At 42.0% G+C, this 23,378-nt stretch overlaps 1 protein-coding gene and 1 long non-coding RNA gene across 2 annotated transcripts in view; one reads left to right on the forward strand and one right to left on the reverse strand.

Annotated features, from left to right (window-relative positions):
* Positions 1-9,912: 9,912 nt before the first annotated feature.
* LOC139041413 (uncharacterized) lies at positions 9,913-17,964 on the reverse strand. Its single transcript, XR_011496503.1, has 4 exons — positions 17,300-17,964; positions 15,590-15,730; positions 13,394-13,510; positions 9,913-12,400 (listed from the first exon to the last, which is right to left on the reverse strand). It is a non-coding gene; the product is annotated as an uncharacterized lncRNA (long non-coding RNA).
* The window catches only part of SUCLG2 (succinate-CoA ligase GDP-forming subunit beta), a 258,302-nt gene continuing 252,767 nt past the window's right edge, over positions 17,844-23,378 (forward strand). Inside the window, exon 1 of the mRNA XM_044754403.2 lies at positions 17,844-18,175. Within this exon, the coding sequence (XP_044610338.1) occupies positions 18,092-18,175 (84 nt within the window). The 5' untranslated portion in view covers positions 17,844-18,091. The remainder of the gene's footprint in view (positions 18,176-23,378) is intronic.

The following is a 23,378-nucleotide window of genomic DNA, read 5'->3' on the forward strand; positions in this document are numbered from 1 at the left end:
ATGTTAGAATGTATAAGCTTTCAGAGATCAGACTTGAAGCTTCATAATATACTTAAGCTAAAAAAATCTAAAATTAAATTTTAAGAGGAAGAATATTTATTTATTCTGCCTATGATTATTTTGTTTTAAATAGTCTTTCATCAATACTATCAGACCACAATAAATCCATAAATGAATCATCAGCATATGTATATATTTTCTGAGCTCTTCTTAACCAATAAAACATGAAAAACTTGACTTATTCTTTAAGTTGAATAGGTTAAAGTTGATCGAGATGTCACAAAAATGTTAACTACCACCTTTTATCAAGCAAAGTAATCTGAAAAGACTTCAACCATACAACGTAAAGCATAAACCAATTAAGGCCTTTGGAACAAGTGCCAAGTTTTAGAGACAAAAATATTTGACATTTAGGCTAACCTGCAAGGCAGTGTCTATATGGCCAGTCTGCATAGGACTTATTATAAAGGTACAAAATGACAAAACTTGTAGGTGATATTTAAACATTGTAATAATTATTTGAGCTTCAGTAAAGTATACCCGTTCTAAGACTCAGTTTGCTTATCTAAAAAATGGAAATAATAATAGTGCCTGCATCATAGGCAAATTCTAAAGATGAAATAGATAAAAATTAAATGTACTATGTGTTGTTAAGCGTAAAGTTAATTATTGTACAAGTTTAAGATGTCATTTGACCTCAATTGTTGTTGTGTTGTGCTTTTAAATCCTGGAATGAAAAGTTGGTGCCGAATTCTGAAAAACTCAGAAAACTTTAGCCCGCAGTTCACATTGGATATCTTACTAAAAAGCAAAGAAAAACAGCATGCTTGTATTATTCAACGTCATTTGCCATTAACAGAGGGGAGAAAAGTGCAGAGCATATATTACTCATAAACAAAATTCTTTCTAAATGGGATCCTTTGCAACGTATCCCATGAGGCATCTGTAGGTCTTTAGGGGCACAAAACAATTTATTGAAACTTCTGTGCAAATTGGAACTCCTATTTGGAGCAATGCATTAAGAATCTACAGATCGTTTATTCATGCTCTTCGCTGAAGGAATTGCAGAGATCACTTTTATTATACAAATGCTCCTTCAGTGATTAAAATTCCTTCTCTCTGGCATATGGATGGAAGAGGAATAAAAACAAGTGAATAAGAAATGTAACCTGCTCTCATAGATAAATTGCATATATTCAAGAACAAGGACAATTGGGTGAGTGTGTGTTATCTCATTAAAAAACAAAATATATTAGGAACTGCTTGCATTTCCTTCCTCAATAATGAGAGGCACAGATGAGAATGTTCACTTATAGTAATTTCATCAGCACACCATCAGTGAGACCAGAATGGTAGACAGAAATGTGAATAGGGTATCGTTTTGATATTGCTTCTGCAAACACAGCTAGGAGCGCTAATGCTCGTTTTAAATTGCATGTCAAGGTTTCAAGAGTCACAAGAAATAAGGAAAAAATTCTTGCAATTTAACTGGTTTTTACTGGGAGCTACAATGTACCCAGTCCTTTCCTGGGCACTATCAAACATTTGAGAGAAAGATGTTGACATTTCCCAGGACCACCAAGTGAGGTTGTATTAATTGTGCATTACACAGCTTCAAGGGGGCTGGCCTGAGAGTTTTGATACCATATAAAACATAGTTGGGAGTCAGTAAGAGTTCGGTGGAACCTGACTCTGCCACTTAATGTGTGAATTTGGGTAGGTTTCTTAACTTTCCAAAGACTCGTTTTCTTTGTTAGTCAATGGGAATAAAAATATCGACCTCTTACATTCATTATGGGGATTGAATGGGTTAATGAATATGAAGCGTGCGACCCAAAATGCTGTAGATGTGCAACAGTTGTTGCTGTTACTACTTTTCTAGTTAACGTCGGTCTTTGTTTGGTTTTCCCCAACAGTAACCTCTTAAACAAGGATCTTGGTGCAAGAAGTTTACAGGTAGAAGAGTTGGGAAGTGAGACAGAGAAGGGAAGGAAGACAATAACAGACGATTTATTGAGTGGTGACTGTTGCAGGTAACTGAGGCTCAATCCTACTGGGGAACTCTAAGGGACAAAGTAGAACAGCTTCAGAATTATCCCATCCACGAGACAAGAGAGCTGGGGCATTTATCCACCAACTCTCCATTACTAGTTGAGGATTGCTTCTGGGTCATTGGCATTCCTGCATGTCTGGCCTATCCTGCATGTTGGCTGAGCCTGTTCTCAAAGGCAGAGAAGTGACCTTAGGGAGAGAAAATCAAAGGGATTTCAGCAGTGGCCTTCTGAGTATAGAGGTGAGCACTTACGGAATATGGGCGGAGCTCCACCAGAATCTGCTGCATTCTTCCTCACCAAGGCTCTGGTGATCTGTGCCAGGTTCCTCGGCTCCCTGGCTCCTCAGCTCTCATTACTTTATAAGGTTATTATAATATAGGTAAAATCTGTGAAACTGTATCTTAGGCATCTTCTCATCTGAAGCCTTTAGGCTGTCAGAATTTGAGTATATACCCTCCGGGTTGAGTGGATTTAGAATTTCGAGCTTGGACATCCAGATTCTATACAGGGTTGGTTTGGTAGATGCTCTCAAATAGTTTACAACTGACTTGAGGAGATTAGACCTACACAAGTAAAAAATCTAAATTTTATGCAAATTTAAGGTGCCAAGGCAGGTACAATGGAGTTTTCTAAGAAGAGAGGTGTGAGGTTTTGCCATTGAGAAATCTGCTGAAATGGCTAATGCTTTTATCTAGTATCATTTCCCATTTTACTTGGAAACTTCGAGGCATCTGAATAAGGCACACACTTAGTGCTGACTTCTTCAATCATCAGTTGTGTAGCTAGTAGTGAAATGGACAAATGATTTGGTACGGTAGAGTAAAAATGACCAAAGACTGGACACTTGCTAGGAAACATCCTATCAAATTATTCTGTTTTATTATTTTTAAGAGTAAAGAGAGGAAGAAATAGTTTTTTTCCCACTTGTGGCATGAAGAAAGCATCAAAGCTGAAATAAGGCTTTTAAGTAAGACTACAAAATTGGAAAACCTCTTCTGAATATGTAAATTTTGCTAATTAGAGTGGATAACACTCAATTAGTGAGTATCTAATTTGTGTTCTTAGAAAGGTGGGGGAGTAGGAAAAAACAGACTTTTTGAGGGAAAAACCTGAGATCTAAGCTCCATTACTATGAGCTGCATAATTAGGTAGCTTAGTTCATTTCTCTGAGCCTAAATGCCTCTTTTAGAAAATGGACATAAGACCTACCTCATAGTACCGTGAAAAGAATATGACAGGGGTTGGCCTGGTGGCGCAGCAGTTAAGTTCACATGTTCCACTTTGGTGGCCCGGGGTTCGCCGGTTTGGATCCCAGGTGCAGACATGGCACCACTTGTCAAGCCATGCTGTGGTAGGCATCCCACATATAAAACAGAGGAAGATGGGCATGGATGTTAGCTCAGGGCCAGTCTTCCTCAGCAAAAAGAGGAGGATTGGCAGCAGATGTTAGCTCAGGGCCGGTCTTCCTCAAAAAAGAAAAAGTAATAATAAAATATAAAAGAAAAAGAATATAACACATAAATGTAACATGACACATAAAAGCTCTAGAGCCCATCAACAGGTGAACAGATTAATGAATTATGATATATCTTTACAATGGAATCTACTCAGCAATAAAAAGGAATGAACTACTGATGGACAAAACAACATGAATTAATCTCAAAATAATTACACCAGACCAAAAAACAAAGACTACATACTGTAAGATTCCATTTATAGAAAATTCTAGAAAATACAAAATAATTATAAGTAACAGAAAGCACATGAGTGATTGCTTGAGGACAGAGGAACAAGGAGTGGTGGGCGGGATGGGGTAGAAAGGGAAACTTCTGGGGTGATGGAAATGCTCATTATCTTGATCGCTGTGATGGTTTCATGGGTGTATATATATGTTATAATTTATCAACTTTAGACTTTAAATATGTGCCATTTATTATATGTTAATTAAACTTCAATGAAGCTGTTAACAAAAACAGCATTAGTGACGTAGTTGACTCTCAGTAAATGTAATTTTCCTTCTCTGAATGTGTGTTTATCTGACCTTGGCTCAACCTGTTTGGGGTCAAATTTGGTGAGTCCACATCAGTCAAAGCCATTTGGAACTGACATTCATTATTCTGTCTGCCCATCACCTCTTTCTTCTTCATGTAACTGTAGGGGAGGAAGACATTTCCTCTTCCCAAATGGGGTTTTGTCTGGCCGGAGAACAAATTAAATTCACATGAGACAGAATAGCAAGAGAAAATTAAACAAAGCTTTACGAGGAACCATGGCCCGGGGCCTTTCTTCCCGAAGGAAGAAAGGGCACCGAAGAAGTGGGGTGCACAGAGTGGTTATATACCCCCAAACAGGGTGTTTCACATGTGATTGAAATGTCCCTCCCACAATAGTCACAAGATTGCCCTGTCGGCACAGTGCTTGATGGACACAGCAGGTAGTGGTCTGCTGTCTCAGAGGGCGTAGCAGGAGGCAAGTCGATTGTCTGGAGCTGGGCGGTCACAGGTGAGCACAGCAATCAGTTCCTAGACTAAGGAAAGATGCTTAATCCTTAAAGAAATGCCAGCGTTGTGAGGGGGAGGGAAGTCAGTTACAGGAGGTTACCAGACTAGCACAATAAAATGTAGATTTAAGTCCTTGCCTTTGGTATTGATTAAGAGTTTCTAGAGAGAAGGTCATCGCCTCTCTTCTTCCTGGTACAGAGAGGGAGGCAACTTTCACAGATAGAGATTTACCTTACAAATGTAAATGTGTCCTAAGGAAGGGCAAGATCCATTCCTCAGAGCCTCCTTCCCTGTCCCAGTTTATCAAAAGCAATCAGCCTCAAATAATCCTGATGCCAAAGAGACATATCTTGGGGTGGCCAATTCCAGGTCCCCACATAACAGAATCTTCCCTCTTTGGTAAATTGTTCTTCCTTGGCTCAAAATCATGGTTCTGGTTGGGGCTGCCAATCATAGAGACCCAACATTTTGGCCTCTCAGCGATGGGCATGTGCAGCAGACAGCAGTGCTGTGTGCCCAGCCCCCAACTTCCCTGGGCTTTGCTGCAAAAGGCTGGTACCTGCAACCTTCTTCACAGGTTTGCCCCTGGGCACCAGAGCTGCCTCACCTCCCACAGAGCCAGAGCCGAAAGTGCCTAGAAGATTATATCCCCTCAGGGCAACCTGTAGTCAATGGCTGGTACATAGGTGCAAAATTCCAGCTCCCTCACTTCTAGATGGGGACAAACTCTGATGTGCAAATATGCCCCAGAGCTCCCAGATGGAGGCTAGTACTTTGTCTGAAATTGCAGCGTTTTTCCATTCCTTATCTTGTTTCCCCCCTCTCTTCCATTTTCCACTGGGAGAACTTCCTTAATAAAACCACTTGTACTTGAAACCAACCTAAAACAGTGTGGCAGGAATTTTTGGCAACGGAGATTTGTGCAGAAATGGAACTGGGACCCCAGCTGGCCTCATCAGAGTCTTTTAGATATTTTTAGAACTTGAACTAGGGGATATGGTCTCTTTCCTCTACAATCAAGAGGAGGTAAGGATGTGAAATTGGAGCTCCTAGTACCCGAGACCCTCATCTTGTAAAAAGAATACTATTTTGAAAGAAGAAAGTCAAACTGAGAGAATCTCAGACCAGCAATGAAGAGAGAGATCCTTCATGATGTTTGGGTCCATGGGCCAGTTACCTTTCAGAACAGACACTCTTTCCTTCTGAGGTGTTTTACGTCAGCCAATAAATACCCTGGGTTTGGCTGCAGTGTCTGTCATTTGCAACAGAAGGAGTCCTGACTAAAACCCTTGGTAAGCAGTGGAACTAGGAGTTTCTGCCTTTGTCATGTGAAATTAGCCAGATGGACGGGATAGAACAAACTGGATCAAACAAGTGAATTATTCTTATCCAATTAGGCCACAGGAAATAGCCAGTGTTAACTTTCAAAATTTTGCCATTCAGAATTGTAGCTCAAAAAGATTTCACTTTTTTTTCCTAGCTTAGAAATGCAAATTGTATTTTGACATAATCAAATACTTTAACAACATTTTCCATACTCCTATGTCAATTGTTTTTAAAAATTTGAACTGATTTTCTTTAGAAAACTCCCTTTGCACAGGCGGATGATAAGAAATCACATAGGGGGAATTTGAGGGCTAATCTTAGGTTTCTTCCATTAAAAATTACACTTCTCCCTGAGACACAGAACAATAACATAAAAATTCATTTTACTGAGGAAAAAAATGATCTTAATGGCACAGACTAACGCTGATAGCATAAAAAAGACTTCCTGAGAAAGTGCAGCTCACAAATGCTCTGAACCCTTTACTAAATCAAATGAATTGCAGGACCATTAACTGCTTGGAGAATTTTCAAATTGAAATTTGCTAATTTGTGCAGAATGTTAGAACAGCACTTCCTCTGTGTGGCTAAAATCAGACTAATAACATGAGAATTACTATTTTAATTCATTTAATGATTGCCTGATGACTTAAAACTTTTTGCTTCCCTCTTGTTATATTTTAAGAAATTAAACTACTAAACAATGAGACATATAAAACGCACAACATTTTTGCAGTAATCTCTGTTTCTTTAGTTGGATTTTTGGTGGAGGAAGAGATATATCTAGGATTATGAAAGTCCATAAAAAGGGGAATGACAAAATATGAAGTGCTAAATTTCTGCTCTAAGGACAAATATTTATACTAGTGGCATAAATATTGATACCAGGCGGAATTTTGCTGCTCCTTCTCCCTTCCCCCTATTTCATGGACATTTGGCAATATATGGAAATACTTTCCATTCCCACAACTAGGGGGAGGGGGCGTTTGCTACTGACACCTAGTGAGTAGAGGACACACATGCTGACAAACATCCTGCGATGCCCAGGACAGCCCCTACAACAAAGAATTATCCAGTCCAAGATGTCAATAGTATTGAGCATGAGAAAACCTAATTTATACCCTTGCTACCAAATATTCCCTTTCTTTGACCACTTCTAAGCCATACACTGCACTGGTTAAGTGGTTAACACTTGCAGAAGACCTGTGTTCATTATACAACCTCTGGATTGGACTCTGGATTCAAAAATCAGTCCTGCCGCCTCCTAGCCATGTGACCTAAGGCAAATCACTTCCCCTCTCTGTGCATCTTTCTTCTAATCTGTACCAGAACAACAGCAATAACCTCATAGAGCTATTTTGAGAACTGAATCAGGTAGCTACTCCAGGTAAATGTGCTTAACACAGTAACTGCGCATAATATAGACCCAACTCAACTTAGCTATTGTTGTTTTCATTACAGCAGGTATGGGGGATGAAGCAACATATTTTGTTTGGTCTGTTTTGATGAAGCCGTTTTGACACTATGGATATTTTGATGTAGCCTAAAAGATAAAACACTAGAATTTCATTCAAAAAATTACTGCTTAGAGACTGCCTGGTGGCATAGTGGTTAAGTTCGCGGTCTCTGCTTTGGGGCCCAGGTTTCGCCAGTTGGGACCCTGGGCGTGGACCCATGCACCACTTATGAAACCATGCTGTGGCGGGCGTCCCACATATAAAATAGAGGATGATGAGCACAGATGTTAGCTCTGGGCCAATCTTCCTCAGCAAAAAGAGAGGATTGGTGACAGATGTTAGCTGAGGGCTAATCCTCCTCCAAAGAAAAAAAAGAAGAAAAAAAATTACTGCGTAACTTCTACCACAGATATCTTAGTCCATTCTTAAATCCCACCCTCTCCTTCTCTTTAATTCCAAAACGTCTTGTTCATCCCTCATTCTCAACATATCGCCATCGTATTCTTGAATATTAGTTAACTCTAAACTTCTCCCCACCTTTTCTGTGTCCCTGAACCCCATAGTCTTAGGAAAAGTTCCAAGCAGTTCATATGACCAGACAGTATAACTATGGGGCAGATTTTATCAGCAGTCTTGCCTTTGTTGGGTGTCTGCCTTTAAAAACACATTTATTATTTTCATTTGACTGCCTTTAGATGAAACACGTAGTTGTTGCCATGGTCCCCACGACTCCTCGTTCCCTTGTATGGCTTACTTTATTCATCTAGGTTTTCTTGCTTTGTCTCCTAAAGGCATCTGGGTTTGCCACCCATGACAATAGATGCTGCAGGAGGATGTGGCGGTGGGAAGGACTTAGGAAGGCTGCTGGGAAGAGCTGGGCACTTCAGTGGCAGGCTCAGGAAGGCGGAGAAAAGGATGGCATGTGGGGCAGGATAAAACCTATGACTAAGTATGTCAAGGTGAAACTTATAACAAAGAGTAATATCCCACCCAGTGTGGCTGAGTAAATCTTCCATGCAGAACAGCCACTGAGGAAACCGTTAGAAACACGTATTTAAACCAGAGGCTCAACAGCCTTAAGCACTAGGTGGAAGAATCTAGATTTAACTTATAGCGATGGGAAGCATTAAATGTTTTTAAATAGGACATAGAAGTGACAAAATAAAAAGGATTTTTTAACTCGTTTAAAAAATAAATGTTATTGTTTTTTTCTTACTATCAATACGTGTTAATTGTAGAAAGTTTAGAAAACAATAAAGAAAATAAAAATCACCCCAATCCCACCTACTAGTCTTTAAATTTTTTATGGTTACACACACACACACACTCTTTAAAAAAAAAGTTAAAGTGACAAAATTTTTAGCCTGTTTTTAAAAATATTATTTATCAATAGGTTTCCCATGTCACTAAATATTTTTCAAAATACTGTTTCTGATATAATTGGAGAAGTAAGAAAAGATCTGTCTTCATTACAGCATTATTTGTAATACTAAAATACCCACTAAATGTAGAAACCACATGAATGTACATTAACAGGAGCAACTGATCCTATGCATTCATCAGACAAATATTTAGTAAGCACCTACAATGTGCCAGGCACTGTTCTAGGCGTTGGGAATACAACAGCAAACAAGGCAGACAAAAAGCTCACTGAGCTCACATGCTAATCAGGGTATGGTGCAGGGGTTGGCAAACTTTCTGTAAACAGTCAGATGTTACATATTTTTAGCCTTATGGTCTCTGCCACAACTATTCAACTCTGCCATTGCAACTGGAATGTTGCCATAGACAGCACATAAACAAATGGCTGTGATTGGGTTCTAATAAAATTTTATTTACAAAGACAAGCAGTGGGCCAGATAGATAGATAGATAAATAGATAGATAGATAGATATAGAGATAGCATATACACAGATAGATGTAAATAGCAAATATATAGATCAAAAATGTCTTAAAGAAGACTTCTTGAAGAAACAAAAGAAACTATTAACAGTGGCTATTACCTTCAGAGAGTTAAAAAATCTTATAGTGTGCATACATTGCTTCTTTAAGTAAATTTAAATTTTATAGTAAGTTTTTTTGGTTACCCAATATTCTAGTGTATTTTTTTATTAACTATTCACCAGCTGTGTGTTTTCCAAATTTTCACTCTTAAATATATTGCTGCAATTAATACCTTTGAACAAAAATCATTGATGCAAATTTAAGTGTTTAGGATAATCCCTAGAAATAAAATTATTAGGCTAGAGGATTTAAACTCTTTTAGGCTTTGGATATATGTTGCCAAATTGTCCTCTAGAAAGATCTAACAATTCCACCAACAGGATAGAAGAGTACTCATTTCCCCACCATTCTACCCACATTGAGAACTTCTGTTTATTTAAAAACATATGCAACTTTAATAGGTAATATTGTCTTTGGTTTTCTTTCTTTCTTTCTTTCTTTCTTTCTTTCTTTCTTTCTTTCTCTCTCTCTCTCTCTCTCTCTCTCTCTCTCTCCCTCCCTCCCTCCCTCCCTCCCTCCCTCCCTCTCTCTCTCTCTCTCTTTCTTTCTTTCTTTCTTTCTTTCTTGTTTTTTGCTGAGGAAGATTAGCCCTGAGCTAACATCTATGCCAATCTTCCTCTACTTTATATGTGGGATGCTGCCGCAGCGTGGCTGACAAGTGGTGTAGGTCTGTGCCTGGGATCCGAACCCACGAACCCAGGCAGCCTAAGAGGAGCACACCAAACTTAACCACTAGGCCACAGGGTCAACCCCTATTTTGCATTTCTTCAATGCAATCAATGAAGCTAACCCTCCTTTTTCTTATTTATTAGCCACTGCTACCTCTTCTGTGAATTTTTATTCACATCATTTGTCCATCGTGGTGTTTTTTATTTCCATAAGAGCTTCTAAATACTTGAAACATTTTCACGTAAAAATTTCACTCTAATCTCCCCCTTGCGGCATTATGGGCTTCGCTGTTGCGGAAACTCTTGCCCTAACTTTGATCTAAGGTTATTCCTTTTTTTTTTTAAACAGAATCGTTGAAAGGACATTTACAGAGGTTTGTAGCGTGAAGAAATCTCTCCAGGCAGGCTCTTCTTTGAGGCAGTGAGCTCTCCTTAGCCTCCGTGGCCGGCCTTTGACTTGAACAGAACTTTGATAACATTCTTTTTGCCTGCAGTGTCAACAGTTCTCCACACTCTTTCAGCCCACGGTTGTAGGCACCTCTTGTCCAGGTCGAGAGGCTAGTTCTCTTTACCCTGCTGTCTTTGCAGAAGTGAGTGCCTCTCCTGGTGAAGCCGATCTGCCTCTTTGACTTGGCTTTCAGTCCATTTACCTCCATTATAATTATGTGTTTGCTTTTCCGGGAGCTCAACAAAGCCTGATATCAGAGGAGGAGAAATCGTTATTTGCACCACTTCTATCTACTTCTGCTGTAAAATCTATTTTGTATTTTTTAAAAAATCCATGCGTAGGTTCTCTCTGATTCTCTTCTCTTGCTGCCTCTAATCTTTTTATATATATCAAACAAAAACCAACCAAACACTTTCTAGAATGCTTGAGTCTCTTCATATCTCCATGGAGAAAGTCCAGGGTCAGCTATTTTACGGCTCCGTTGTGTGGCTCAGACTGCTTAGAGCATCCACGCTGAGCTAGAAGTGATACAGAGCGGGATGCAGTTCAGTAATTGAGGTGGGCAGGAAAACAGCCGTGGGCACAGTTTAGAACTGTAGTTCACAAACTTTTTTTTTTAAATAGCAGAACTTTCTTTCCAACACATTCTCAAGTGCTCTTCTTCTGACCCCACATAAAACATTAATAGGAGCTAATCTGGTCAGTTTAAAGTGAGAGGCAATGTTGTTTCACCTGACCCCACATCCCCTTATCTCCCTGGAAGTCACTTGCAGCTTTGCAGGACAGTCCCTGCCCCAGGCACTGTGTCTTTCTACCCTAAGAGTTTATCAAGCCACAGGGGCATATCTGCCCTGAAGAGAGGCAGGCAGGAGGTATGCGGGTGCGGGTGAGTGTTCCCAGGGGCAGCTCTCAACCAACGAGGCGTGGGAGTTGGTGGACAAACATGACCACTGCCTCACGCCTCAATGGGATGATTATGAGACGTGTTCTATAGCAGTCTCTTGGACTGTTCCCTGAAAAAATGACCCTCAATTGCCTACAGCCAATTAATGCAGCCTTTATTAGCTTCCCACCTTCTCTGTCCCACTTCCCCAGTCCCTCACCTGACGCCTAGGATCAGCCCTTATAATAAGCTATTTGTAACCAAATCCTTGCCTTAGGAACTACTCTGGGAGAAACTCAGTTAAGAAAATACTGTGATGGTGCCAAATCTGGCCATCAGTTAGATAGCCTAGACCTGTGCTAGCCAATACAGTAGCCACTAGCCATATGTGGCTATTCAAAATTAAATATGAATTAATTGATACTAAATAAAATTAAAAATTGATTTTCTTAGTTCCACTAGCCACGTATCAAGTGCTCAATACCCATATATGGCTAATGATTATGGCCCTGGACAGCCCAGATATAGGATATTTCCATCACTGCAAAAAGTTCCGTTGGGTCCTGCTTGCCTAGAATCAATCCCAGTTTGATTGGGATTGGCCTCCTCTTATTTATTCTCTCAGGTAACTTACTCTCGGCTGTAAGACTCAGCTTGCACATCCGTAAAATGGGGCTGTGGTGAGGATTAAGTAGGATAATTTCTGTAAAGCTTTGAGGAAGCACATAATAAATGTTCAATAAATGCAGAGGAGAGGGAGAGAGGGAAGAGAGGTGGATCTCCAAGGCATCTAAGAATGCTGAGGAACAGTATACAAAAACCACTACTGTGGTGTGTGACAATGGACGCGTCATTTCTCTTCAGGGGCCTCAACTTCCTTTCTTGTTGGGGGGTACCGCCAGACTTCTAGACATTAATGAATCTTTGAATTTTCTTATGTCTTATTACTTTTGCACTGACTTCATCTTCATTCATTTATCCATTCAGCTCCAGGCACTGTACTGTGAGCAGGATAGTAACAGTGAAGAAGACACAGTCCCCGTGGTTGCAGATTTTAAAATCCTAAAGGAAGAAGCAGACAAGAAGCCAATGCAGTAACTGCCCTGTGCTAACCACTGAGATGACCCCAGTCTTGCCTTCAGCTAGGCTTCCTGCAGGGGGTGACTGAAGTTCCAGGGGTGAGAGACCCTGAGCCAGTTGAACAATGGGGGAGGGTGTTTCAGGCAGAGGGAATAGCATGGAGACTTCTTTTGGAGCCTCATTCCATGCTCCTTGCTCTCATGTAGTAAATTAGATTTTGGAGGGAAAGATAAAGGAGGATAGTAGAAGTGGGATATGAAACGGAAAAGAAAATGAGACAGAGTGGGGAACTGGATGACTACTGTCCTTTACCTTTAGTCTTCTCAAAGTCTCACCTTCCAGGGCAGTGTTTCCCTAACCAAGGACCATGGACCACCTCCAATAAAGATGATGGGATGAGGAAGTTACAAAAATGCAGATGCCTGGGTCCCAAGACTGACCTACTGAATCAGATCCTCTGGAGAATATAGTCCTACAGACACTTTTTTTTAAAAAAAAAGCTGCTAAAGGGATTCTGTTAAGAACCACTGCGGTGACTGCTTACTTTCTAACGAAGCAGCGCATATGAAATGGAATGATCTCTTAATTGTTGTTTTAGTATTTTTAAAAAGGATGTTTTAATACTATTGAAAGTGCTAAATTCTATGTCTCTCAATTGCAATGGGGATATAGGTCTTATTTCTGAAAGGAACTTCTTTCCCACCATCTGTTGCCATTTTTCTCTTTCAGTCTAAGCCCCTCCATGTCCTCTGTGTGAATGTTCTTCACCTGCTTTCACCGTCTTCTTCATCCATCTCCAAACTCTCTGCCAATAGAACATCACCGCCCTTGTTTCCATCCTTACACCTGGTCCTCCACTTTTCATCTTTTCAGCTGACCTTGTCCCTGACTGCTCCTTCTCTGGGTTTATGCTGCTCCTTACTCTTCTTTCTTTTTCATCTTGACTTTGACCTGTTACCACGGTTCTAAACTTACCTCCCCTGAATTCTCTCCAGGCTGTCGCGAGAATTTCTCTTGGGCCCACTGCACTTTTGTCAGAGTTTTAGTTTTAGATCCCTTTTCTTCTGGGCACCTTATATTTTAAACAAGCTGCTGAGAAATGCCATCAGAATGAATAATTTTTAATGCATTATTGAAGAGGGAAAAATAACTTTTAGCACAATGAAAGTTCTTTCCATGCCATTGACAAATAACACAATTGAAGCAGTGGTTAAAATGGCTGTCATAAACAGAAGCAGAGATATTACCTATATACTTAATGAAAGGCCAAAGTTTCTTTGCCTGTAAATTCAAGAAATCTGTTATCCGTTAAAAAAGAAATAACCAAACAAAATCTACAAATGCCCTTTATTTCATCATCATAATAGTGATTCTCATTCCTTTCCTGCATCAGCATGCACTCAAATATGTTATTCATGAAAATTAGGGCTGTTTCTTAAAAAATTCTATTCAGCTCTGCTAGTTATAATGAATTGGTGTTTGTCAAATGGTTTTTATGCTTAGATGAAAAGGTAATGATAAACAACCATTGGAACTGCTAGATGCACTATCCGGGTGCTTGATTTCATGACATGCCTCTTTGGCAAATCAGGGCCCCTGGAGTACTCCGTGTGGATATGAAAATGAGCACATTATTTCACTGTTAACATGCACTGCTGAGATGAAAGAGAAGGCGTGTGGGCCTACTGATGTTTTTATTTTCCTTCCTGGAAGGATTAACTGAATGAGAAACAGGTAGGCAGGGTGTTCTAAAGCCAAAGTTTGAGCATGGAGTTTTACAACTTAATACTTCCAATGCAGGCAAAGTCTGTGAGAAGTGCTATACTGTTAACTCCCAGTTCATGTGAGACGCTGTCATGCCTGGTCTTCATTTTAGTAATGGGGAAACGGGGGCTCATAGATGTGAATACTAAAGAAACAAACAGGAAAAAGGATTTCTTAGTCAAGCAAAGAAAGCATGGTGGATACTGGCCACTGAGAGCTCAAGCATTTGACAACGCATCTCGTTGGCAAAATAGGCATTATCATCACCCCGTTTTCCAGATAAAGGAAATGAGGCTGTGAAGTAACTTGCTCAAGGTCATGGAGCTTTTAAATCACGGAGTCCGGACTTGCACTGAGTCTGTCTGATGACTACCTCTGTGCTTCAATCTGACCCCAGACGGCACAGAATGCTTTGGATAGTGCTATTGCCTGTGCCACACTTACTGTTCAAGCAGTCGGCAACTGCAATTTTGATCAAGGAAAAGCTTAGAACAGCTGTTTATTCACCCTTCTCCAATGCTCCTACATGTTGCAGCTGACCTAGACCCCTGGTAGAAGATGAGTTTTGTATCAACATGTCAAGGCTCTCTAAAAGTCAGCTCTTGGCCATCACCTCCATCTATAATGTATCAGCTTATCATTCTAAATTTAAAAACCCAGAGGAGGAAGGCAGAATTACTTGTCTCTTGATTCACCAGGAAACTTGAAAGTTTGCCCTATGGTTTGGTTTATTTATTTATTTATTTATTTATTTATTTATTTATTTATTTGAGGAAGATTAGCCCTGAGCTAACATCTGCCATCAATCCTCCTCTTTTTGCTGAGGAAGACTGGCCCTGAGCCAACATCCATGCCCATCTTCGTCGGCTTGACAAGCAGCATATAGGTCTGCACCCGGGATCCAAACTGGTGAACCCCAGGCCACTGAAGAAAAACACGCAAACTTATCAGCTACACCACCAGGCCAGCCCCTATTTGCTTTTTTTTAGTTCTCAAACTACAGAACTCTTTGAGAAGATTATTTAAAATGCAGATCCCAGACTCCATCCTGAGTGATTCTGATTCACTAGGTCTAGAATGGAGTCTAGGAATCTGCATTTTTGAAGCTCTAAAAATATAATGGTTCCCTGATCACTATCCTCCACTCTCTTCCTGGAAGGAAGTATCTAACCACTTTAGATCTTTTAATACTTTCATCTGGCATTTACACATCTCCATAGTTCTCCAGTGCTATCAAGATAAGTTACAAAGTGTCAGAGACCTTCTAAACCACATCTCAGCTCGGCTCTGGTATTTCAATTAGATAGCAAACACATATTTAATAATTTATTAGAGGAAAAAAATAACATTTATTACGTCCCTACTCTGTGCAAGGTCTTTATACACTTCACCTCATTGAATACTTACTACCATCCTGAAGTAGGTACTTCACAGCTTTATAAGGCCTAGTAGAGGTAGAATTCGAATTCAATTTTTACTGCAAATCCAGCACTCGTTTCAGTAAGGCACAGTGCAGAACTCTGTGGTAGAATCCCCGACCTCAGAGAGCTTCATGTTTGGGAAAAAAGGGTAGAAAATAGGGAAAAGTCTTAGGAGGAACTCAGTAAGTGTCATTCATCCTACATGTGTTTGTTGCACATTTACTCTAATCCTGGTTTTTACTACATTTACTCTAATCTCCAGTGCCTAGCACTGGGGATACCATATGAATGTCCTTCTGCTCCATCTCCCCCAACCTCGTGGCTCCAAAGAAGGCAGAATGAGAGAATGCGAGTGCAGACATTGAGGAATTGCTAAGGCAAGACCTGGGCCTCCAAACTGAGGACCAGGCAGTCTTCCAATTGAAACAAGAAACCTCATACGATGCTATCCAATCGGGAAAGTTCCCAGGTACGTGCTGGTAGATAGTTAACCAATCAAAGACTGCCAATTGTACTTGAAGGGCCATCTGAAAGCCTCTCCCACTCCACTTCCAAAAATCCTGTCCTAATAGAAAAATTTCATCCTAATAGAACACTCATTAATTAAAGACTGTCTTAAGAGTCTCTCCCTTCTCTTTATAAAATACACTCTCCTTTCAAACCTCTTCTAGCCTCTGCCAGAGGGAAAGTGATAATAGCTGACTCCCTTACCAGAGGAATGTCTGAATAAACAGCTTTTGACTAATTCTACAGGTGGTCTGTTTCCTTCTGACAACATATTCATAGCTCTCACCAAGTTTAAACATTCAGTCTACAAACATTAATAAGAGTCTTTGCTCCATCCCAGCTAGATAGCAGACCCAGCCAGAGGAATGATGGATGAGATGGGAACTCAGATCCACTCATGGCAAGAGGAAGGTGTGGAGTAGAGTGGTTAGATTTCACGTTTGGGGTCTGATCCCAAACTGTGTAACCCTGGGCAAGTTCCCTAACCTCTCTGTGGCCCAGTTTTCTCTCTGGCAAAATGGAAATAACAGTAGGAGCCCTTTGCAGGGTTCCTGTGTGTATTAAACGACCGGGGTCCAGAGCAGCACAGTGTATGTAATAGGAAAGAGCATAGGTTTGACAGTGAATAAAAAGGAATCCATGAGTCCATATGGATACCAGTGAATACGTACAAGAATAAACAGAGATACGTGGGAGAAGGTAAAGCTCTTCTCAGAGGAGAATGCAAGCTAAAAAATGGAGAAAAGGTTAGAATCAGACAATCATGATTTTGCAACCTTCATAATAATAACTGATTCAAGCAATAATCATCAACAGATGCTAAATCAAGCAGGTCAAATTGTGATGAGGAATGGGCTGTAAATCTATGTATCTTTATCTATCTATCAAGAATGGGAAATGGGGCAAAATGTAAGTGGGGAATCTGGGTAAAGGATATTTGGGCATTTTGGGGTAATATTCCTGCAACTTTTCTGTAAATTTGATTTGTCAAAATAAAATTTTTAAAAAAAGAGGGAGAGAAGGAAGGAAATAGCAGTAGTTGCTTAGTTCTGTTACACTGTACCTTTTCTCATGATCATAGGATCAAGAATAAGTAAGGATAAAAAATTCTAAAATAGTGCTTAATGGGGTGGGGAGAGGAGAGCACATGGGTTTGAATCTTATTTCCATTCCTTATCAAGTTACTTACTCTGTGCCTCAGTTTCCTCTTCTGCAAAATGAGGATTTTACACTTGCACATGGTGGAAAGGCTGCTATGAAGACTAAATGACTTCACATCTGCAAAGTGCTTGGCACATATTAAGCAGATTTGCTATTGTCATTGTTATTCCATGTACAGTGCTTAGAGTCATGTAAATTCCAAATAAATGTCTGCTCTTACGGTGATTGCTGGGCTTAAAATCCTTCAGTAGCTTTGCATGCATCTTCGGTTAAGGATAAAGCAATCTTACTAAGGTGTAGAGGGTCTCCTCCGACCTCACCAGACCCTCTTCCTCCCCCTTACTCCTTCAAGTCTCAGCTCAAACATCGCTTCCCTGCACGGGCCCCTGGGACCCGGGGATAGACAGAGGTCTCTGGTAGATGGCGTCAGCTCTGGGCCGGTCCTTCTAGCACTCACTGCAATGACTGATACTTGCTTGTCTGTCTGTCTTCCCCGCTACAGCTGAAGCCCCACGATCCCGGGGCTTGGGACCTGTTTTGGCTCCCGTGGTAACGCAGGGTGGCACAGCGGCGGGGCCAGCAGGCCTCTGAGCGCTCCAGGGAACCCTGGGGTCGGGGCGGGGCCAGGCAGCAGAGACAGCGCCCCAGAGCCGAGCCTGCAGGCGCTCGCGCCGCGCCTGCAGCCGCGTCCCCCGGGCCAGGCGGGCCGAGCACAGGGGGACGGCCCGGGGGGCCGGCCGGGCCCGCCTCCTCTCCGCCCCTCGCTCTCCTGCCCCTGCCCGCGCTCGGTCCGGCTCCTCCGCCCGGTTTCCTGGTTAAGATGGCGTCCCCCGTGGCTGCGCAGGCCGGCAAACTTCTGCGACACCTGGCTCTCCGGCCCCGGCTGCTGGCGGCCAGGTCCCAGGTGAGCGAGGCGCGTGGCAGAGCTGCGGGAAGGGCGCGCGCGGGGCGCCCGCCGGCCTGGCCTCCTGGCTCCTCCCGGCCCCTCTGGCCCCGCGCGCGGCCGCCCGGGCGCCCCAGCTCCGCGGTGCCTCGCCGTGCTGCGCCCGGGGCGCACTAGGGACCCCCGCATCCTGCGGGGGTGTAAGCCCCGGGGGGACGACAGCCTCCGCTGGCCCTCGGGAGGCGCTGACGTCGGACTCCTCTGCTCACGCGGAAGGCGCCTGGCACTGTCCCAGGCGCTGCGTGGAAGTTCAGGCAAAGTTCCTGGGCCGCGTTTTGGAGTCCTGAGGTTTTATTATCTGCTTTGCCAGCTCTGCTTTTGAAACGTCTCTATCCCCGGGCGCATTTGTTAGGCCACCAGAGGAACCTGCCTAGAAACCCATCCCAGAGTCGCTGGTGTTGGTAATTCAGCCGCCTTGGGCGAACTTTTCTGCCGGCTGCCTGCTCCTGCAGACTTCCGGGGCGCCTGACTTGGTGAAATGCGAAGGTCAACGATAGGAGTGGGAAGCCCTCTCCTTTCTTTCAATGAAAAATCAATCCCGTCGCTAAAACGCATCAGACCATTGCCCCTGTCCACTTTCTCCTTGTTTATGGAGAATAAAGACCCAAGAGGGCCAGTGGTGGATGCTGAATGCTATTCGAACTTGGCCCCCAGTAGATTTAACGTTCTGCAGATGCCAAGGGTCGCAGTCATCAGAAGGCCTTTGGGGAGTTGAGTGGATGATAACTGTTGGAGAAATCACTCAACCACTCAACTTCTTATTCTCCACACATATTCTCTCTCCCCTTTTAAAGAAAGGACAGTGTGGGGTCACCTGCAGCAAAGCAATGTCCTTGTCCATTTTCCCCATTTTTAATTGAGAGGCAAATGATCACGCATGCCCTTGACGGTATGCATAGTATAGTTTTTAAGAAAATTTATAAGATAGCTACGAATGGTTTTTTGAGTTACTCTAAGCTTTGGTTAATTATGACATCTGCAAGTTCTTTTTTTTTTTTTATCCTTTAATTTCCTGGCTTCTCACTTCTCTGTTTTTGTTAATGTAAATTTAAAAGGTGCTAATACTTATTACTGTAATATCCTTAATAGGCACTTGACAGTAGGGTGGGATAGCAAAAGGAATGGCGGTTTTGTCTAATTAAAATAACTAATAACTGTCGTAATAAAGTAAGGTGAATACCTCCAGGTGATCAAGTCCTATTCATTATTTAGGTGTTACACAAAGCAAGAACTGTGGTGCTAACTGTAAATGTAGACTTGAATTGATGAGAAACATGGGGCCCAGAGCAGTGAGAACTCTAGCAAAGGAAGTAATTGTGCAGAGAAACCCAAGTGTTTAGCTGAAGTATGATAAGGCTTCTTGCCTAACCAAGAAATGGGAGCCTGAACACAAGATTGGAGAATCTGGTTGGGGATAGATGCCCTTGGTTTGGCAAGAAGACTGGGTAAAAGGATGTTACCTCGCTCCATCTGGTAACTTTGACTTACATACTTGTGGATGATGTGTTATCCTGTAAACACAAGGCTTAGAAGATGAGAATATTTTTTAAAAGTTGGGAATAGTATACAGTGTCCAAGAACTGGAAATGGGCATTAGCCAACATCTAGTCCAACCGCCTCATTTCACAGGTAGAGAAATTGAGGCCTAAAGAATTTCAATGCCTTGGTCAAGGTCATAGAGTTTGTGGTAGACCTGATTCCAGTTACTTTTAAATTTCTATTACATCAGGCTATTGCTCACTGTTTCCTCATGAAAATACATTATGTCAGCATGTAAGTTAGTCTGTATACCAGTATTAATTATGTAACATCCAAGTCTCTTAGCGTTACTGACACTTTGTAATTTTTTCTTTATAAACATCTTACAATTGGCAATAAAAATAGGTGTGTATTGCTGGTGTCTTGTAAGGAACTGTATTTTCAGGTTCTGGGGTGCTTCTTAGTTATCTGCTCCAGCTAAGTAGGCTTTGATCTTGTGCCTACCTAGCCACTTGCCCATGGCAGACATTACAGTTGAACATGACCCTCTTTTTCCACCAGACTTGAGAATACTCACCAAGCATCTCAGAAATCTGTTGCCCCTCTTGGCCCAGACCTACTTTGACCCAGGCCTGGTGCAAAACTGTTGGCTGTACAGAGACAAAAGACCCAGTTTCTGCTTTGAGAAGTCTCTTTAACCACTCTCACAAAGATATATAGAGTGACACTTTGTTTTCGTCCTCTCCGTGGTTAAATGTAACATTTGACATATATTCCTAACGCTTAATGTCATTGAAGTTTTCTATTTTCTCTGCTCTTAGTTTGACTATTTTGACTTTTGATTGGGGTTGTATCCTTAAAGGGTTCCATTTATCCATTTCTTATTTTACATGTATTTTCTATTCAGCCCCTACTGTCTAGCAGGACTGTTCCAGGCGCTAAGATTTGGGGTTGGTGAACAAGGCAGGCAGAATCCTTGGCCATATGGTAGTTTATTGTAGTGAGGGTGGGAGAGGGCTGGATTGTACATGTATAAACAATGATGAAGATGATTTCAGCCAGTGACAAATGCTATGAAGAAAATAAAAAAAAGAGTCATGCGACAGAGAATGAATAGGTCAGCCAGGAGGGTGGGTATAGATTAAATGACCAAGGAAAGCCAATTTGACAGGGTACTTTTTTTGTTCTGGTCTAATTTTTTATTGCAATATAACCACGTACTAAAAAGGTACATATTATAAGTGAACAGCTTGATGAATTTTCACAAACTGAGCATGCCCAGGTAACCAGATCCAGAAACTAATCATTTAGTCGTAACTCAGAGGGCCCCTGGGTGCTCCTTCCTGTCACTACCTTCACCTGGAAAAGGGTAACAAGTCCCCTGACTTATACCGGCATACACTGGTTTTGTTCTTTTTTGTACTTTATGTAAGTGGAGTTATACAATATGCACTCACATACTGAACATTATGTTTATGAGATCCTGGAGGTGACTTTTTTGACATTTGAGCTGAGACCGGAGTAATGAAAAGTAGCCAGCCAGTTGAGACTCTGGGAAGAGCAGACAGCAAGTTCAAAGGCCCTGAGGTGGGAATGAGCTCAGCATGTCCAGGCAGTTAAAGATGGGGAAAGTGGTAGCCGAGGTCCCAGGGGTAGGCAGGGGCCAGATCACGTGGGAACTTTCAGGGTCTGAGAAGGAGTTTTTAAGAGCTTAGAGTGGTTAAGTGACTTGCCCAAGGTTATTCAGGTAGAAAAAAACAGCTAGGTCTGAGTCCCAGTCCTGGCTGCCGAAGACCAGACATTTATTTACTGTACCGTGCACTCTCTTTTATAAATCTAGGCTGGCTTTGAAACTTTAAGAGGGAATGTTGTTCAGTAAATTCAGCACTCCGGTAAAGGCCTAACCATTGTTAGATGACTTTTCACAGACCCAGATCCTGGCTGACAGGGACCAGGTTGCCATGTCCAAATAGTCAGCCACGAGAACAGGTACATGGCAGTGTAATACAGCAGGTCACAGCCACAGTGAGCACAGAGATGAGCCCATCCTATCTGACATGTCTTAGGGAAAATCTTGGCTGAGGGCATTGAGTTTAAATGCTTAATAGCAATTCCGTGCATGGGATTGTCGCCTTTTAGGACATTTCCCCTCTCATAATGGCTGGGTGATGTTCATGGAGCTGTCCTGTTTAGAGAAGCATAGACATTGTGGGAAACTGCCTCTCAGGCCCCCAGCTTTAGAATCCTTGTTGTGTGGTTCTCCAGGAAGCCCAGAGCTTCTGTCCATGCACTTGGAGAGGAATGTGTATTGTCGAAGGAAACTGCCTAAACCTATGCCCTGCTGTCGTACACTTCCAAACAGATGGCTCCAGCTTAATTTTCTGCTCTTTCTGGAAGTGGGAGGAGAAAGATGGATGCGGGGCTCTTAGAAGTGAAGGACTAAAGGTTATGTGAAAGTTCTTATCAGCTCACTGAGGCTGTGGAGGCCGCGCTGAAAATTGTCCTTACCGATAGCTGCCTTCTTGCCTAGAAGAATAAATACCTGATTTTTTTTTAATGAAGTACAGCTGAATTTCTGCTATTAGAAAAGGAAATTCATCTCCAATAATTTAGATGCTAAACGATTGACCCTCTGTGTGGGGAAGACCTTTAAGTGATGGCTCCTATGCCACAGTGGTTTTGTTTACTGTAAGTGGAACATTTCTTTTATGGGTGAGTGATGGATCGCCCAGACCCACAGTGGGGAGAACTTTGCTGCCCTTGTACCCTGGCCCGATTCTGCAGGCACAACGTCCAGGAAGTCGCTGAAATATCTCGTATTTTGGAGAGGAAAAGAAATTATATAAGTTACCTTGGCTCATTCGTCCTTCAACTCTCTTTCCTGCTCAATCTGGAATTGTCACTTGATACATTGCTTTCTGTTACTTGATGGAAACATTTTGCCTGAAGAACTTGAGAGATTTGTACATGTTTGAGCAAATGATAAAATCAATATACTAATGAAATTTTGGGAAATAGCACTGGGAGTTAGTCTGGTGAAGAAGGTAGAGGCGGGGAGGGTTTCCCAGGTGGAGTGGAGGGCGAGCAAAGGCAGAGGAGAGAGAGAACATGAGGAGGTTAGAGGAGTCGTTTGAACAGTGGCGTGGAGAAGGGAGAGGCAGGTGAGTCGCAGGAGGAGTTGGGGGATGACGGTGAGCTTTTAGGCAATGAGGAAGGAAGCACAGGGCTGTAGGCAGTCCCAAGCCCAGAAGCCGGCATGGCCTAGAACTACATAACTAAAAGTCAAGCAGGTATTGTTCATGTAGAAAATAATTTCTGAGCACCTGGTCTGTGCCCAGTACTATTCACTGTAAGCTCCCCGAAGGCAGAGACTATACTTAGTTCTTCACTGTAACCCCAGTGCTTAAGAGAATGCTCAGTGCTGGGCATACGGATGCACTTAATAAATGAGTCTTGTATGACTGAGTGAATGCAGAAAGAAGCCGCTACCCTCAGGGGGCTCAGAGTCTAGTGGCAAAATTGGCATGTAAACCAATAATTATTGCACTGTCAATACTCTCGTAGAGCCGTATTCTTAGTCTTTGGAGACACTGTAATTGTTCCTGCATAGGGGCACTTGCTGTTCCCTCTGTCTGCAACACTGTTCCCTCTGATCACATGCCTCGTTCTCACCCTTCATTCAGCT

This window comes from Equus asinus, chromosome 21, assembly GCF_041296235.1.
Source record: "Equus asinus isolate D_3611 breed Donkey chromosome 21, EquAss-T2T_v2, whole genome shotgun sequence".
Classification (NCBI taxonomy): domain Eukaryota; kingdom Metazoa; phylum Chordata; class Mammalia; order Perissodactyla; family Equidae; genus Equus; species Equus asinus.